The sequence below is a fragment of the Fonsecaea multimorphosa genome (assembly GCF_000836435.1).
Source record: "Fonsecaea multimorphosa CBS 102226 unplaced genomic scaffold supercont1.11, whole genome shotgun sequence".
In the NCBI taxonomy this organism is placed as follows: domain Eukaryota; kingdom Fungi; phylum Ascomycota; class Eurotiomycetes; order Chaetothyriales; family Herpotrichiellaceae; genus Fonsecaea; species Fonsecaea multimorphosa.
Window position 1 is genome coordinate 651851 of NW_015971645.1, and position 16650 is coordinate 668500.

General features: G+C 52.8%; 6 protein-coding genes across 6 annotated transcripts; 4 read left to right on the forward strand and 2 right to left on the reverse strand.

The window, feature by feature from the left end:
• Positions 1 to 151: 151 nt before the first annotated feature.
• Positions 152 to 4651, reverse strand: Z520_06233 (uncharacterized protein; the record flags this gene model as incomplete). The annotated part of the gene is made up of 4 exons (XM_016776734.1): positions 152 to 414; positions 525 to 3749; positions 3801 to 3968; positions 4015 to 4651. 4 exons carry the CDS (start codon positions 4649 to 4651, stop codon positions 152 to 154), a joined length of 4293 nt encoding a protein of 1430 aa, XP_016632276.1.
• A 207-nt stretch (positions 4652 to 4858) lies between these two features.
• Positions 4859 to 5167, forward strand: Z520_06234 (uncharacterized protein; the record flags this gene model as incomplete). The annotated part of the gene is made up of 1 exon (XM_016776735.1): positions 4859 to 5167. The coding sequence occupies one exon, from the start codon at positions 4859 to 4861 to the stop codon at positions 5165 to 5167; it is 309 nt and encodes a 102-aa protein (XP_016632277.1).
• Positions 5168 to 5383: 216 nt separating this feature from the next.
• On the forward strand, positions 5384 to 9451 carry Z520_06235 (uncharacterized protein; the record flags this gene model as incomplete). Its single annotated transcript, XM_016776736.1, has 1 exon — positions 5384 to 9451. One exon carries the CDS (start codon positions 5384 to 5386, stop codon positions 9449 to 9451), a length of 4068 nt encoding a protein of 1355 aa, XP_016632278.1.
• Positions 9452 to 9984: 533 nt separating this feature from the next.
• Positions 9985 to 12113, reverse strand: Z520_06236 (uncharacterized protein; the record flags this gene model as incomplete). The annotated part of the gene is made up of 3 exons (XM_016776737.1): positions 9985 to 11286; positions 11350 to 11803; positions 11878 to 12113. The coding sequence occupies 3 exons, from the start codon at positions 12111 to 12113 to the stop codon at positions 9985 to 9987; spliced, it is 1992 nt and encodes a 663-aa protein (XP_016632279.1).
• A 677-nt stretch (positions 12114 to 12790) lies between these two features.
• Z520_06237 (uncharacterized protein) lies at positions 12791 to 14470 on the forward strand (the record flags this gene model as incomplete). The annotated part of the gene is made up of 5 exons (XM_016776738.1): positions 12791 to 12952; positions 13006 to 13057; positions 13114 to 13269; positions 13316 to 13401; positions 13481 to 14470. 5 exons carry the CDS (start codon positions 12791 to 12793, stop codon positions 14468 to 14470), a joined length of 1446 nt encoding a protein of 481 aa, XP_016632280.1.
• A 1119-nt stretch (positions 14471 to 15589) lies between these two features.
• Z520_06238 (uncharacterized protein) lies at positions 15590 to 16478 on the forward strand (the record flags this gene model as incomplete). Its single annotated transcript, XM_016776739.1, has 3 exons — positions 15590 to 15614; positions 15744 to 16086; positions 16136 to 16478. The coding sequence occupies 3 exons, from the start codon at positions 15590 to 15592 to the stop codon at positions 16476 to 16478; spliced, it is 711 nt and encodes a 236-aa protein (XP_016632281.1).
• Between the last annotated feature and the right edge of the window lie 172 nt (positions 16479 to 16650).

The window sequence follows — 16650 nt, forward strand, 5'->3', positions numbered from 1 at the left end:
CTCAAACCCTCGGCGCCTCTCAGCAACTCGCACAATGAGGAATGCCTCCGCGCCTTCTTTGAGGAATCACGTACCGTGGCGCTGCTGGCGCAACGTGTTCCTCTGGCCTGATCGGCACGCGCTCTGCAACCCCTGCGTTTAGGACTGCTTGCTAAGAGTCCATAATCTCTTGTTCTTGGTGCTCTTGTTGCACTTCCTGTTGGCTAACATCGTCCTCTTGCCTCTCTTTCTCTTCTCTCTCGGCGAAGAATTTCCGTCGATACACAGAAAGCGCTTCCGCCACTTTTTCGAAATCCTTCACCTCGTTGGCCCTCAACCCGGCAATAATCTGCTTCAACCCAGCATGGAATTCGTCCCGTGTAGCTTTGTCTTTGATGTCGCCGGCAGAACTCATTTGGACGAGAATCTTCTCATCTGCAGGGAAAAGCACATCAGCATGGCAAACCTCGGCTCGGAAAAGGGCTGGACCATAGTTCAAAGCTCAGCAGACCGGGAAGAAAGTGGATTAAACTCAAATAACGTACCAGGAAGTCCAAGTTGAGCAAAATGCTGTTCCTCACAGTGAGGATCAGCACAAACTTCGCCGGAAAGTTCAGTAGGGCAAAGCGGGCGGGATGGGTCGATGTTGTTGCTGTACGTTAACGAGCGATAGCCAGTCTTGACTGTATCTGGATAGTCGGAGTGGAAGCGGTAGTTTTTGAAGGAGCTAAGTGGTGTCTTGTATGGCACATAATGCGTAGGTGGCGGGCAGGTACCGTCCAGGAAGGGAAGGGCGTCGGTTTCTCGATTTGATCCAGGGGGTGGTCTGACTAGTGTATCAGCATCAGTCAATTGATCCCTGGACTCGAGATCATCTTTAGTGTTTGTTGGCACTTCCGACACAGCACCAACTCCATTGATTCCTGCGTGTGCCTCCGCGTATGAGGCGTCGGACTCGGTAGCCCCTGAGACATCTCGCGCTCCGTTGACTGGAGTCTCGGTGGCTGTGTGGGGGCGGCTAGCATCGGCGAGCTCTGAGGCCTCGTGAAAGTCTTGAAGCCCATCTTCCGGGACGGTCGTCGGCGTAACGCTGTCCACCGGCGCTGTCTCAGGGTCATATTCATCAGAATCGTCGCCTGACTGTTGCATAGGCTGTGAAGTATCGACATCTGCAGGCTCGTACTCCTCCTCATCATCTGAGCCAGACATGCTGGCACTACCAGTACTGTCGTTGTCCACATCCATGGCCTCGTCGGGTGTCTGCACCATCTCCACGTTTTCTGGCAAGTGCTCTTGCGTTTCAACATAATCCTCTGGTTCAGGCGAGATCTCCATTTCATCTGTTCGAAATTGCTGTGCAGCGTCGCCGAACGCAAGTGACTGGACGGGCTCGATCTCACTTTGAAGAGTATCCTGAGGATTGTAAGGACTCAGAGGCCCGCGGTGTTTTTCGCTATTCGTGCCAGCATCAGCCTCAGCCTCAGCCTCAGCAGTCTGACTGGCGCCCACAGCCTCGACGGGCACGCTGAGCGAACTTCGCTGCCTCTGCAAAGTTTCATCTTGATTGTCAAGATGGCCGTTGCCCAAGTCTAATTGTGACTCAGAGATTGTGCTTGTCGCTGGATGCGATGGGTCCGGAGAAGTGATGGACTCCTCTTTTGCAGGAACTGCTTGAGCTTCGGCAAGCTTTTCAAGCCTGATTTGTTGCAGTTCATCAGAATAGCGTTGCTGACCAGATCGACCTTCCTGCAGTTGTTCCTCGAATTTGGAGACTTCTTCGAGCAACCTCTTCTCCTGCACCTCTAATTGATTCAATTCCATGTGCATATTTTGAATTTTTGCACGAACTTGCTCCAGCTCTTTGCGCGAGTCCTCCAATCGCGTCTCGGTCTTTTTCACTTTCGCATTCAGATCAGGCAAGCCGTCTTGTAACACTTGCTGCCGTTGAGCACGTTGTCTCAGGAGTGCCTGTTTCAACACTGCCTCTCTTTCTTGAAGTTGTGCAGGAGTTAGCTTGGAGATCACGGGAGGAGCTGAAGGACCTGCAGCCTGACGCTGAGTTGAAGGACGGGAGGCGCCAGGCAGTTCGATAGCTTGTGGGACAGGTGAACTGGCTAACTGTTGTTCCTGACCGGTCACTGCGGGCGTCGGAGGGTTCGAAGACGACGGGGATTCGATTTGACTTCTGGTTCGTTTGAGCTTATTCCGCTGCTCAAGTTCAGCAATCTTCCGACGCATAGCTTCAATCTCTGACTGTTTGGCGCGATACAGCTCGTCCTTTCCTGAGTCGCTAACTGAGGCTGTTCGCAATGCTGTTGCCGGAGTCTGATTGATAGGCGTCGGCTTGTTGAATATTGACGCGGCAGTGGTCGGAATTAGAACAGGTGGCACGTAGTCTTCTTGCATATCTTGTTCTGAATCTGATCCCATCGCCATAGCGTCACTCCCAGGCTCTTCGACAATCTCACCCTCCGACTGGTAGTCGGCTTCGCCTTCCGGAAGGGGTAGCGAAGGGGTATACTGCAGATCTTGTTGCATGTTCTGCTTCTTGGGGAGCGGTATGTCCATCGTAGCTGAATCAGCGTCCGCCGGGCGTTTTGCCGGGACAGTGGAAGACGATAGTAGTTGGAGATTTGGAGGATCGACAGGCGATTCATTCTCGGCGATAGGATTCGCTTGTCCATCGCCCCCTGAAGAGCTCATTGGTACCTCAATCACTGATCTTGTAACTTCGTCGAAGCCAGATGGTTCATTCGAACTCATGAACAATCCCGGAATCAGGGATGGCATTGAGGGTTGAATCTCAAAAGTAGAAATTTTGGTTGCTGACGAAGACGTGACGCTTTCAACTTGGGGAATCATTCTTGAAGCGTCGCTACCAACGTCGCGACCGAGAGCCGCCTGCTCTGTAGGAACTTCAGGTGCATTACCTCCTGTCTTAGCCTGCGCTTCACGCTTCAACTGTTCCATTTTCTGTTTTACGAGCTCAGTCTGAGCCTTCGGTTTCGTCCCGCTTGCTCCTTGAGGGACAGCGACTGGTTCTGACGGTTGCATCGTCCGAGGCTGTGGACTGGAGGAAGGCACGCCGTCGCCGATTGACTCTGCAGAAGCTGTAGTCAGAGCATGTGTTTTGGGTCCTTCGGGCTGGGTCAGCGTAGCTGATGTCGGATTAGGTGTCGGACGACCTGTCTTTGCAGCGAGAAGCTGGGCAATACGGTCTTTCCGCTCCAAACTGGGACTTGAAGCCGGCTGTTGATTCCTTAGATCCAGGATCGCCGGTGGTGCTATGGCCTCACTGATCCCACCTGGGCCAAGGGTGGTTGAAGAGGGAATAATCCTCGTGGGATGCGATATTGCTTGCACCGTGGACACTGTCGCTGTATCTTTCGGCGATTCCACCTGGGGCTGCTGCAAGGCCGGCCGTTGCGAGGCGGTCGATGATTCATTGCCATCAACCATAGAATGTTGCTCACCGTGTGATTCATCGCGAGCTTTTGATTGAGCAGCTTCGATCCTGAGGCCGAGCTCTTCATACAATTCTTGCAGGACTTGGGGATTGATGCCTTCCTTTACCAGGTCTGCGTAGAGGATTTTGTGAGGCACAAGAGATAAGACTGCGCCCTTCGCAAGCTGTCGCAGCTCAACAAGAGACTTATTATCGTAAGTTCTCTCGACTGGCCTCAGATTGGTTGTTTTCGAAGGTTTGCTAGAAGATACAAAGCCACTTGGTCCTCGGTCGTTGATCGGCGCGGGGCGAGTCGGATCGTATGCTTGCGAACAAATTAGCCAGGCCCAGGCACCGTGGAGTTCCAAAAACTCACGCGAAACATTCCCATCAGCTTCTAGGTCAGGCTCAGCGGCGCTGTTTGTATCTTTCGATCGTGAAGAGATCACGGCTTGTTCAACTTGACCTATCATAGCCTGACTTTGAGCGCTCGCGAACAGCATATCGATATCTGATCTCGATCCAAAAGAGGGAAGTGTCTGGTCTGTGACCTGATTAGAGAAGGACCGGTCAATGAAAGGCACACGTACCCTTGTCACGATCTTTCCGCTTAGAATGTGGGTGTGCAGGGTGTGAGATCCCACTCTGGACAGCCATTGCCGTGCCATACACCTGAGGGTCTGTCTGAACCTCCATTCCTCCTCGTGAGCCCGTTCGCGCGCCAATGAATTGGTCTTCCCCATGCTGGCGAGGCTGTTCATTTGAATTAAAGCCTGCGCCAAAGACTGGCGCTCCAGCAGCCACATGTTGAGGATAGGGCGAGGGAGTGGAGGTATTCACGGAACCAGGCAACTGCGGATACGCAGCACCGGGTATTGGCACTGGGGGAAAGTTTGGAGGGGGTGGAGGCGGGAAACCAGCGCTTGCAAATTGCTTGAAGAAATCGGGATTAAATGGAGTAGTGGTAGGAGGGGAAAACGGATGAAAAGGAGGCGCAGGAGGACGAATCTGTGAAGTGGCATCGAATCGTGGGCCATTCGTAGCAGGCGATGGCTGCGGTTGGTAGGAAGAGTGCGACTGCGGTTGCGGAAGCTGCTGAGGGATCCCTGGAGTGGTATTTATCGGCTGCTGTAGTCCATTAGATGGAAAAGGCGGGTAGTATGACTGTTGAGGCGCGTATGACGGCGTGCCTGCGTACAATGGGGTGGAAGAGTAGGGATGCGCCATCGCCACGGCGACAGCAGTGCGATGACTGCGATTCGGCGGAAAGCAAGGTCAAGATGGGCGATGTCATCGACAGAATCTGATGATCCCACAGAGACGCGCTCGCACTGATTCAGACAAACTGCTCATCATCATCACTGAGACAGCCTGCGAGATCAATTCCTGGAGACGCGCAAAGACAGAGGACGACCTTCTTACTGCTGCGTCACAATGCCTGCCGACTTCCTCATGTGGATTAAGAATGCCCCTGAGAGATCTCTAAGAGTAGAGATTGTTGCAGAAGGGGTGCTCGTCGTGTTCCAGGTCGTTGTGGTCGACACTTTCGTCTTCTACGGATATGAAGACAGTCCAAGTGCAGGCGTCGTCTTCCATTTTGTCCAGAAGACCCGACTGACTTGGCATCCTGTCTACGGCGGTCGATACAAACTGCGAACGAAGCATTGCCATATGGTTCCTGTCATCCGCCGTACTGACCGCCGCCGGGGTCGTTCAGGAGGTGGCGTGCTCGCACGTGACTGAGCTGGTTGCTCTGCAAAGGCACGCCTTCCCTAATACAGAAGCACAAACAAAACATCGTCATCCAATCTGGGTCACGACGAGGCTACAACAATCATCACTGCATCAGCCTTCATCCCACCTTGACAAACTGGACATCGTCAACTTTACTAACACTCGGAGTTCATAGCACCTCGTCGCATGTGAGGAACAGTTAGTCTTTGTTGTTCCAGCGGCACCATGCTGCTCCACGACCGCAGCCCAGACACCTCTCCCTTCAACAGCAATCCTCAACGCCCTTTCACGAGATCAGTCCATTCCGACATGTCTGTACCTTCACCAATGACCTCTTCAAGCTTCAGCAAATCACTCCTCTTTGCCTCCCCGACACCTGTACAAACATCGACAACCAGACATGAGCGCCAACAATCGTACTCCCCCACAGCAACCTTCAGTGCTGTTCCCTCCCACCTCCGCACGCATTCTCTCCAGCGACAGGCAAGTACGTCCAGCACCTTTGCTCCCAAGTTCATCAAATCGGAAGAAATGAGGAAAAGCGAAGATAGAATCTCGGCCATTGAAGGCGAGAATGACTTCTCTGGCAAGCGCTATGTATGGGTGAAAGATCCTGAAAAGGCATTCGTCCGCGGATGGATAACAGAAGACCTCCCTGGGAATAAGGTCCTTGTGCAGTTTGACAACGGTTCATCAATAGAGACCGACGTTGACGAGGTGGATAAGGTCAACCCAGCAAAATTCGACAAGGCCGATGATATGGCAGAGCTCACTCATCTGAACGAGGCTTCAGTCATTCACAACCTCTACACTCGATACCAGGCTGATCTAATCTATACCTATTCCGGATTGTTCTTGGTGACTATCAATCCTTACTGTCCTTTGCCTATTTACGGCAACGACTATGTTCGGATGTACAAAGGCCAAGCCCGAGAAGACACCCGCCCCCATATTTTTGCTGTCTCAGATGCCGCTTTCCGTCGCTTGGTCGAAGAGGGAGAAAATCAAAGCATACTTGTGACCGGAGAGTCTGGAGCAGGCAAAACCGAGAACACGAAGAAGGTCATTCAATACCTCGCTGCGGTTGCTACATCAGATCTGGACACACCCATGACAGGGAGGACGCCCGGGAAACAGCTTTCAAATCTCTCTCAACAAATCCTTCGCGCAAATCCGATCCTCGAATCCTTTGGCAATGCTCAGACAGTCAGGAACAACAATTCCTCACGGTTCGGCAAATTCATTCGCATTCAATTCACTCGGTCGGGGCAGATCGCTGGCGCCTTTATAGATTGGTATCTGCTGGAGAAGTCTCGAGTGGTCAAGATCAGCCCGCAAGAACGGAGTTATCATGTTTTCTACCAGCTGTTGGCAGGAGCTGACCAAAGAATGAGAGATGCATTGCTTATTTCAGGCATGGACGTGGAGGACTTCGCCTATACACGAGCCGGCAATGACACCATTGGCGGCGTGTCGGATCGGGACGAGTGGAACACGTTGATCGAAGCATTCCACATCATGAATTTCTCCGAAAAGGACCAAATGGCCGTTTTCAGAACCATTGCCGCCATACTACATCTTGGCAACGTGGCGGTCCGACAAGAGAGCAGAGCAGGTGACCAAGCTTCGCTCGCCCCAGAAGCTCGAACTTCAGTAGACAAGGCATGTCGACTACTGGGTGTCCAATCAGACCCGTTCGTGAAAGCCCTCCTGCATCCAAAAGTCAAAGCTGGCCGAGAATGGGTGGAGAAAACCCAGACACCAGAGCAAGTACGTCTCGCCTTGGATGCTCTGGCAAAAGGCATTTATGAGCGTGGCTTCGGAGATCTCGTATCGAAAATCAATCACCAACTCGACAGAGGAGGGGTCAGCAGCGATGACAGCCACTTTATCGGAGTACTTGACCTTGCTGGTTTCGAAATTTTTGAGACGAATAGCTTCGAGCAACTCTGCATCAACTACACCAACGAGAAGCTCCAGCAATTCTTCAACCACTACATGTTCGTTCTCGAGCAAGAGGAATATGCTCGTGAGCAGATTGAGTGGCAATTCATTGACTTTGGCAAAGATCTCCAGCCGACAATCGATTTGATTGAGCTTCCCAACCCAATCGGGATCTTCTCTTGTCTCGACGAAGATTCAGTAATGCCCAAGGCTACGGACAAATCGTTCACTGAGAAGCTCAATTCTTTGTGGGAGAACAAGACACCAAAATATGCTCCTGCCCGTACTAGGCAGGGATTTATCCTTACACACTACGCGGCTGAAGTCGAGTATTCAACCGAAGGCTGGTTGGAAAAGAACAAGGATCCTTTGAACGATAACCTGACCCGGCTTCTTGCAGCTTCAAAGGACGACCACATTGCCAGTCTCTTTTCCGACTGTGTTGACGAGGTCGACGAGCCGTATAGCCCTCGAAGTCGAGTCAAGAAAGGCCTATTCCGCACAGTGGCGCAAAGACACAAAGAACAACTGAGTATTCTGATGAGACAGCTGCACTCAACCCAACCTCATTTCGTCCGTTGCATTCTGCCGAACCACAAGAAAAAACCCAAACAATTTGTTGCTCCGCTGGTGTTGGACCAGCTAAGGTGCAATGGCGTGCTTGAAGGTATCCGGATAGCACGTACTGGTTTCCCCAACCGTTTGACTTTTGCAGAATTCAGATCAAGATACGAGGTATTGTGTGAAAATATGCCGAAAGGGTATATAGGAGGCCAGGAGGTCGCAAAGATCATGCTTGATCGACTCAAGATGGATCAGTCCAACTATCGCGTAGGTCTCACGAAGGTCTTCTTCCGTGCAGGAGTCCTGGCCGATCTGGAAGAGCAGCGCGACAGTCTGATCCGGGACATCATGTCCAATTTCCAATCTGTTGCTCGAGGCTTCATGCAACGACGCTTGGCTTTCAAACAGCTGTATCGCGCAGAAGCCACAAGGGTTATTCAGCGAAACCTGAACGTATATCTTGATCTCCAAGCGAATCCGTGGTGGCGGCTCTTTGTTCGTATGAAACCTCTGCTAGGAGCGACTCGAACTGCAAGTGAAGTCAAAAAGCGAGACGAAAAAATCGAGCAATTGCAGGCAAGGGTGAGGCAAGACGCAGCAGAAAGACAGCGGGTGGAAGAAGAACGAAGGCGCGCAGAAATTGAAGCCCATCGAATACAACAGACTCTGGATTCAGAACGAGCGCTTGCTCTGGACAAAGAGGAGATCTTCAAGCGATTACAATACCGAGAAAACGAGCTGAGCGAGAAGCTGGCCGAAGCAATTACTGAGCAAGAGACATTGGAGGACCAGTTAGACGAAGCATTGGATTGCAAAAAGAAGACGGAAGAGGAGCTAGCCACCCGTCGGGAACAGGTTCTGCAAGCTGGCCAGATCATAACGAGACTGGAAGCGGAGAAGAAAGAGCTTCAACGACAGATCGAGAAATTGGAAGACGAGCTGGAGAGCGTGGAGAAGTCGCATACTCAGAATGATGACAGGCTCGAAACCATCAGTCAGGAACTTCGTTCGTTGCGAAGCAATCTGAGCGTGAAAGATCGCAAGATATCTGAACTCGAGGCGAATCTGCAACAGGCTGAGAAGGACAAGGAGAATCGCGCCTCGAGCCTCGAGCAGGAACTTCGATCTTTGAGAAGCCAGCTCTCGCAACGCGACCGAGCAACAGAAGGTCTTGAGCAGGAACTTCGTTCACTCAAGAGTCAACTTTCTCAGAGAGACCGAACAACTGAAGACTTGGAGAAGAAACTCCATCGCGCCGAATCCCTCCGAACGGAAGAGAACAGAAGGCAAGCAGAGGACTTTGATGTGCAAGTCCGCTCGCTGCGGAATGAACTGAACGCCAAAGAGCGCAAACTGCAGGAGCTCGTGACCACATTGTCCAAGATGGACAAGGATGCCGAGGCCAAGCTGTTGCAAACCACTGGCGAATTGAACAACACCAAGAAGCTGCTCCGAGAAATTCAGGGCCAGAATGAAGAGCTTAGGAATCAAATCATGAGTATGTCCCACGCGTCGGTGAAGCATGAAGAGTCACTGCGTCGCAAGGAAGGCGAGTTATCAGCGATCATGGCGGATATAGAACAGCACCAGCGCGAGAAAGCGGACTTACGGAAAGAGAACGATAGGCTCAAAGGAGGACACGAGGGTTTGGCGGCGGAAAAGAGAGAGGTGATGGCGCAGATGGAACGGATGCGAGAGCAGAGGACGAGGATGGAAAGGGAGGCAGTGGAAGTTAAGAAGTGTTTGGAGAGGGTGATGCCCTTTTTCTCGCAGAATTTCTCATGAGATGAGAAGTGGATGGAGCGTGTGACAGTAACGCATGGGACATGGACATGAAATCAAGGCGATAGCGTCGAGAACGCTCTCGAACGGGCCTGGCATGAATCGTTTAATGTGTTTGGCGGATTTGCGTAGTGTGGTGTACCGGAGCCAACGGGTTGGTTATGCATATGCACTGCAGGCAGGATGTTCTCAGCACTGTACATATTTCCCGGTTGGACAACAATCAATACTGTGTATGCTAGAAGTATTGTCCTCCTTCGCGAGGCTGCGTGAGGCTGCGTGAGGCTGCGCGAGGCTGCGAGGCTGCGAGGCTAGCTTACACAGCCTGAATTGACCCTTTTCGTCATGAGCATTGGCCTCCAGCCCGGCCCATGTCGTCGTACAGCATTATGGCTCTCAATTACTGACCTGTTCCTGCTGACCCTCATCAGCCGCAGGTCAGTCTTGTCCGCTGAGCCCTCTGCCTCTTCAGACGGGCGTCAACGCGGCTGAATTTGGCCACAATATATCCCACCAACTTCGTTCAACCCTCCAACTCAGCGTTTTCGCAGTCGCAGCAAGTGTTCAGCGCCCAGAATCGCTGGCTGATTGACCACTTCGACATGCTTGAATTGGAGTTTGGCCGCATGCAAGGCTTCTTTGAATGCATCCGTAAAGACTCTACTCTGCATCAAGCCGCCGGCTAACAGTAGGCTGGATGTTGTGGTATCGATCCGTCCAGATCTTGTGAGAGGGCCAAGCAGCTGAATTAGGCACTCCACGGCTTTTTGAACCATGTTGGCTGCTTGCGCGTCGTCTGTGCTGGCATCGATCACAAGCCGGGCAACTTGCGCGATCCGTTTCTTTTTCTGCACGTCTGGCGAAGACGACAGAGCGGCGCTCAGTAAGTCCAAGTCCTGTGTGTCCGTGCCGCTTGGGCTGAAAGAGTCAACGATTCGCTGAACGAGCGCAGTCGGGGCGAACGTCTTGTCCGCGTCTAACTCGTGTCTGCGATTGTTGAAGTCGTCAACTGCAGACAGTGCAAGACGGATAGCCTGTCGCCCAATATCAAAGCCCGAGCCATCGTCACCGAGAAGATGGCCCCAACCTCCTGACCGTCCGACGGGGATAAATGACTCCCCTCGACGCTGGAAGCTCATTGCGATGGATCCAGTGCCGGCGACGAGCACAATTGCCGAGTTGCTATCGTGTTTCGTCGCTGCCGAAGTTGCCAGCAGTTCGATGTCATTCGTCACTTTTAATGTTGCACCGAGGGGTCGCTTGAAGAGCTTTTCCAGCACGCGGTCGACGCTGAGTGCGATTCCCTTCCGGTCATGGCCGGCGAGGGCGATCCAGACGGATGAGAAAAGGTCGGGTGTCCATGCTCCAGCTCTGACTCTGGAGTGCGCATCGCATGCTCTTTGTATCGCTACCGAGATTGACTGAATTGCAGATTCGACGCCGACGTCGGTTACATTGCAACCTGGCCCCTCGCCGTATCCTCTTTGACCATCTGCAGAGATCACGACTGCGGCACATTTACTCCCACCGCCATCAATGCAGAGCACATATTCTGAAGCGTGGCTTTCTGTTGTTGTTTGACCGTTTATGCATCCATTAGGAGGCTTCTTGAAAACACTGGCAAGCACACCGCCCGCGTCTTCCAGGAGCCGTTTCGCCTCTGATACTGTGGCCCCTAGGCCTAATGTTGCAATGGCGAGCTTGACGCTTCCCTGGCAGCTTGAAAGAAGAGCATCCAAACCGGTGTCCGAGTCGGGGCATTGAGAGCCACAGATAGTCCGCAATATGTTTCGAGACCGCTGCTGCAGTTTGAAGTTGGTTGCTCTGAGATCAACCATCTGAACTTCGATCAGTATATTTCTCCTATCAGATATGTCGATGGTGGGTATTTGATTTCATACCATATTTCCATAAGTTTTCCCAATTTTGATCATGATCCCCGTGCTGAGCATGTTCAGAACCAGCTTCGTCGCCGTTCCGGCCTTCATTCTCGTGCTTCCCGTGATAACTTCCGGTCCGACAACAGCATCAATCATGAAGTCCACGTCTCCGCTCATGCTCATGGCTGAGGGTTGTGCGCACGCCACGCCGATCGTCGCGCAACCGAGACTCTTAGCATAAGATAGGCAGCTCAACACATAAGGAGTGCGACCAGACGCTGCGATACCGATCAATGAGTCAAGAGCTCCATTCAATTGGAGCGCTTTGAGATCTCGAACGGCGGCATCGATGTCGTCTTCTGCACCTTCTTGCGCGTTTCGAAGGGCTGCATCTCCGCCAGCGATGATGCCCACAAACTGACCCGCAGGAGCAGAATAGGTGGGTGGAATCTCCGAGGCGTCCAAAACACCCAGCCTGTATATCCAGATCGCAGTTAGATATGGAATCCTTCCTCCTTGTGGAAAATGCTGCCGGGTGGCTTTGCATACCTTCCGCTCGTTCCAGCGCCAACATATATCACTCTGCCCCCAGCCTGGACTCTCGCAGCTAGGCAATCAATGGCCGCCGCTATGACTGGGATGCATCTCGATACCGCCTCCGAGACAGTAGTGTCTTCTGCGTTGATGATTCGGCAGAGCTCGACGGTCGGAACTTGGTCAATATCAAGACTCTTTGCGTTTCTTTGCTCGGTCTGCAATGCGACCAAGTTCTCAGATGTCGCCATCGGGCTGCTTTCTTGCCCTTTCTTCACCTCATCGTCGAACCATCCGGGTTATTCGCCGCCTGCGGACTCGTTGAACAAAGGTACGAGGACAGAAATTGCGGCCTTCCTGAAGACATCTTCCCTCGCCTTCCAATCTTCCAAAAATCCTTCCGTATCTCGGCCTTGGGAGATCCACTTACACCGCGCGCTTTCGATCTTATTTAATAATGGACTGTTACACTCACCCCCAATGCAACTTCAAGGATGATAGCTCGAAGCGTGAATAGGGTATGCGGAGAACCACGCCGTGCATCAAGGGTTCCAAGCCCCGGTCACCGGGTACGTCTCCCACAACACCCATATCGCCTCCTAAGGCTTGGGTGGAGTTCAGCGGCCTGCCGGTAGCCGAAGGATTTCTCCTACCGCTAATGAATGTTGATCACGTCCAGAGTAGGAAAACCGTCTCCTCACCCAACAAGACCTTTCGCCTCGACAGGAGCCTTATCAAAGGCTAATCAGAGTTGGGGGATGAGGAGAGCGAGGAGTCGATGTAACGGTATCCTTCGGGCTGGGAGATATCTGGATTGTACGACAATGTCGGTCGCAAATCTATATGATGCGCCTTATATGGGCGTCGCCCATTGCGGAGGGCTCCTTTTCGCTCCTCACAGATCTATCTGTGACTGTGAATCTTCATCATGGTCAAGGAAGACGAGACACAGGCTGTACAGCCGGTTGAGTCCTACCAGAGCAATGTCGAGCAAGCGAATGGCTCCCGCTTCTCATCCGTCAAGTCCTTCTATGCGCACCCATGGACTCAGATTATGCTCATTAGCCTGATATGCTTCTGCTGCCCTGGGGTAAGTACCTGGAAGCTCCTGATCAGATGAAGACATGCTGACCTACCGTTTAGATGTACAACGCGCTTGGTGGTCTTGGAGGTTCTGGACAAGTCGATCCGACAGGTAATCTGAAGCAGGACAAATAGTTCCAAAAGTCATGTATTGACCAACCAGCGCAGTCGCCGCGAACGCTACCGTTGCTCTCCTTTCCGCTACCGCTGGTACAGCCTTATTCATAGTCGGCCCTCTCTTTTCTTACACAGGGCCTCGGATCTGCTTTTTGCTAGGTGGCTGGACGTATGCCCTGTACAGCGGCAGCTTGCTCAATTTCAATCGTAAGGACGATTGCGCTGTGGAAGGTGGTTTTCTGACGGTGGGCAGATCATGACAACGGCGCGTTCGTCATTGCATCTGGTGCTATTCTGGGCATCGGGGCCTCGATGCTCTGGGTTGTTCAGGGTGCTATCGTGGGTTTCCCTTCCTGCTGTTAAAGCCATTGCGATTATGGCTCCCCCATGATCAGCTCAAGCTGACAGATATCGGCAGATGACAACTTACGTTGCAGAGTCCCAGAAAGGCCGTGCTATTGCCGTCTTCTGGATCGTCTTCAATCTCGGTGGTGGAGTGGGCAGCCTCGCGTCCTTCGGTCTCAACTTCCACTCTAAGTCCGGCACGGTGTCGGACTCGACCTACATCGCCCTGATGGTGATCATGCTCTTCGGCTGGGCATTGGGGGTGTTCATCTGCTCGCCCAAACGGATTCGCCTTGCGCAGCTCCACGCCGCTGTCGAGAGGGAGAAACATTCGTGGAAGGCCACCGTCGAGATCGCTGTGCGGACAATGGCCAGCTGGCGCGTCTTCTGCATGCTGCCTCTGTTCTTCTGTGCCAACGTCTTCTACTCGTACCAGCAGAACCAGGTCAACGGTATGACTTTCAACATTCGAACTCGGTCACTCAACGGGGCCTTGTACTGGATGGCCCAGATGCTTGGGGGCCTCCTGATTGGCGTCCTGCTGGACCTACCGTTTCTTACCCGTCCCATGCGAGCCCGGCTTGGGTGGGTTGTTCTCTTTGTCACCGGCATGTCCATCTGGGGTGGAGGATATGCGTTTCAGAAATGGCAAGACCGATGGTTGGCTGCTGGATTCAAGCAAGACGTCGACTATACCCAGGGCTCGATGTCGACGGGACCGATCTTCCTGTACATCTTCTACGGTGCCTATGACGCGCTGTGGCAGGGATTCTGCTACTGGCTCATCGGCACCGAGTCAAACTCGACCTCACGAGCGGCCATTCTCGTGGGCGCGTACAAGACCTTCCAGGCGACGGGCGGAGCAATGGCTTGGAGGATTAACGCTTTGCACAAGAGTCCCATGACACAGCTGGGGATGAACTGGGGCTTGTCGATGGGATCATTGGTGATTGTCTTGCCCACAGTCTGGACCGTCACGGCTATAACCATTGAGAAGCCAGTCCGTGATCAGGACCTGGAGATGAAGATTCAAGAAGTCGAAGCCGGGGTTGACAAACAGTGATAGACCTCAACTTGCCCTTTCAAAGCTGAATGAGCGACGAGTGAACTTCACAAGTTCACCCGCCAAGGTTAAAGTACACACACGTATATATAGTGATACTTAGTCTCCCACTCTATAAAAAGAAGTAGTTGGATTGAGGATCGAACCCCGACCACCTCCTTAAGAGAAAAGTTCCGGCAGCAAAAGTTCAGTTCCACGCCTGGTCTATCGTGTAACCTTTCCCTTGGCTTCATCGCAGGTGTTGCGGCTCCTGACCCCTCCCCGGAGGAGGGCAGTTATCGAGCAATCTTACAACAGCCGCTCAGCCCTATCTCATGATACCACTGCAGGTGATGCGGCTCCTGACCTCTCCCCGGAGGAGAGCAGTTCTCGAGCAATCTTACATCAGCCACAAGATAGTACAATCATTGATAGTACGACATGGGCGAAACCCCCACTGTTCCTACCTCCCAAACGCCGCCCCCCCGTTGCCAGGGGGTGTTGTTTAGAGAGCCGGTAACAGCAAAGCCTCATGTCAAGGAAAGGCCCCACCAACCAGACCGTGATACACTGAACTCTTTGAACAATAGTCCCTCCTGTCACTACTCTCTCCCCCCTTGCGGGGAGGGATTTCGATCAAGGGTGGGCCGTATTCGAAGCGTAGAGTGGGGGTCTCTTTGTTGCTGTTTTGGACTTCTTCCGTGTTGGACTAATTGTTGGGAAACTTTCTGGTTTTCTCAGATTTATATTCGTCATTTTTGAAAGTGGAGCTCGGGTATCAGGTGATGCTGGGTGAATGTTGATTCTTTGTATCCTTGGCGGGAGTGTGGTTGTTGTGAAGCTCATCCTGGAGAGCCTCATCTCAGATATGTTGGTTCGCAAGGCTGCAGCCTCGTCAGCCTCGCGGTGGCAGTTTAAAGAGGCAAGTCATCCGGCTCCGCGACTTGGAGAACACTCGGCCACCCCCAAATAATCAACTGATGCTCAAACTGCCTTAGGTATTCATGCTCGCATAGCTTCTATCGGGCGAACATCCTCCATATTCTCTACTTTGCTCACAAGGGGTCTATCAACAAACGCGCGGTCACTTTGCATACCCTTTCGGTCTCTCCAGACTCAGCTCTCGTCTCTGCGTTCGAAATGCCATCCTCGTGTAAAGACATCCGTACGTCCTCTCCCGCCAATATGTAGATGATATTTCATTACATGTAATCCATGGAACTTCACTGGCTTATCCCTGCATATTCCCCTCTACTTTCCCCAGACCATCCTCTGTCACTAACTCATCTGACAGGCGCCGCGCTCGCCCAATGCCTCCAAAACAGCGACTGCATTCTCGTGCAGCGGCACACACCCGTCGAATGCCTTTCCCACCCGTTACTCGAAACCCTGCCCGAGCAATGCCAACAACTCAAGATCGGGTTCCGAGAGTGTCGGCGCGGACTGGTCGACATGAGGAAACGGTTTCGAGGGAACGCGCCCATCTCCACGAGCTTGGAACTCGAGGCGGGTGATGGGAGTGGAAGAAAAGTGGAAGGTGCGCCGGGTGGCGGGATCAAGAGCCAGCTGTACGCTGGACGGCCTGCGTTTGATGTCCGCGAGCAGATGGGTAAGGGCCAGAAAGGGGAGGTAGAGGGGTTGGGGTTTGATGAGAGTAAGACTAGAGGGCTGTAACGGATCGAGCAGTGGAGACGAAGACGATACGACTCGAATCGCCGTGTTCCAGGGCGAAAGTCCAGCGGACATCCCAGGTGTGGCGCAGACGGACTTGCAAGAGACAAGCATCTCTTGGGTGGTTGAGTACACTCACATTGTCACCAAACAGCTTGGGGAGAGCATCGATGCTGCAAAGCTGGGACCCCAGCATCAGGCACAATCAGCGGCCACGCAGAGCCGCAGGGCAAGAACTGGCCGAGCCGAAGCGACAGTACTCAGAGTCTATTACCTTTCGCGAGCAATTCGTACTGCCCGAAGCTCTTCGTCGCCGATTTCGACTTCGAACAGCAAGATGGACTCATTCTCGCAGTGAACCCCCATCGCTCACGGGCTGCGAGGTAAAGGTCGCGCGCACGGTGACAGAGATGCAACAAACGATCGAGCACGTTGCTGCTATGTGGCGATCGTTCAAAAAGTGAATCCCACTGGAATCCCTCTTCCACAAAGTGCAAGGCAGCCAGCTCATTCAGGAAATTGTCGAACGG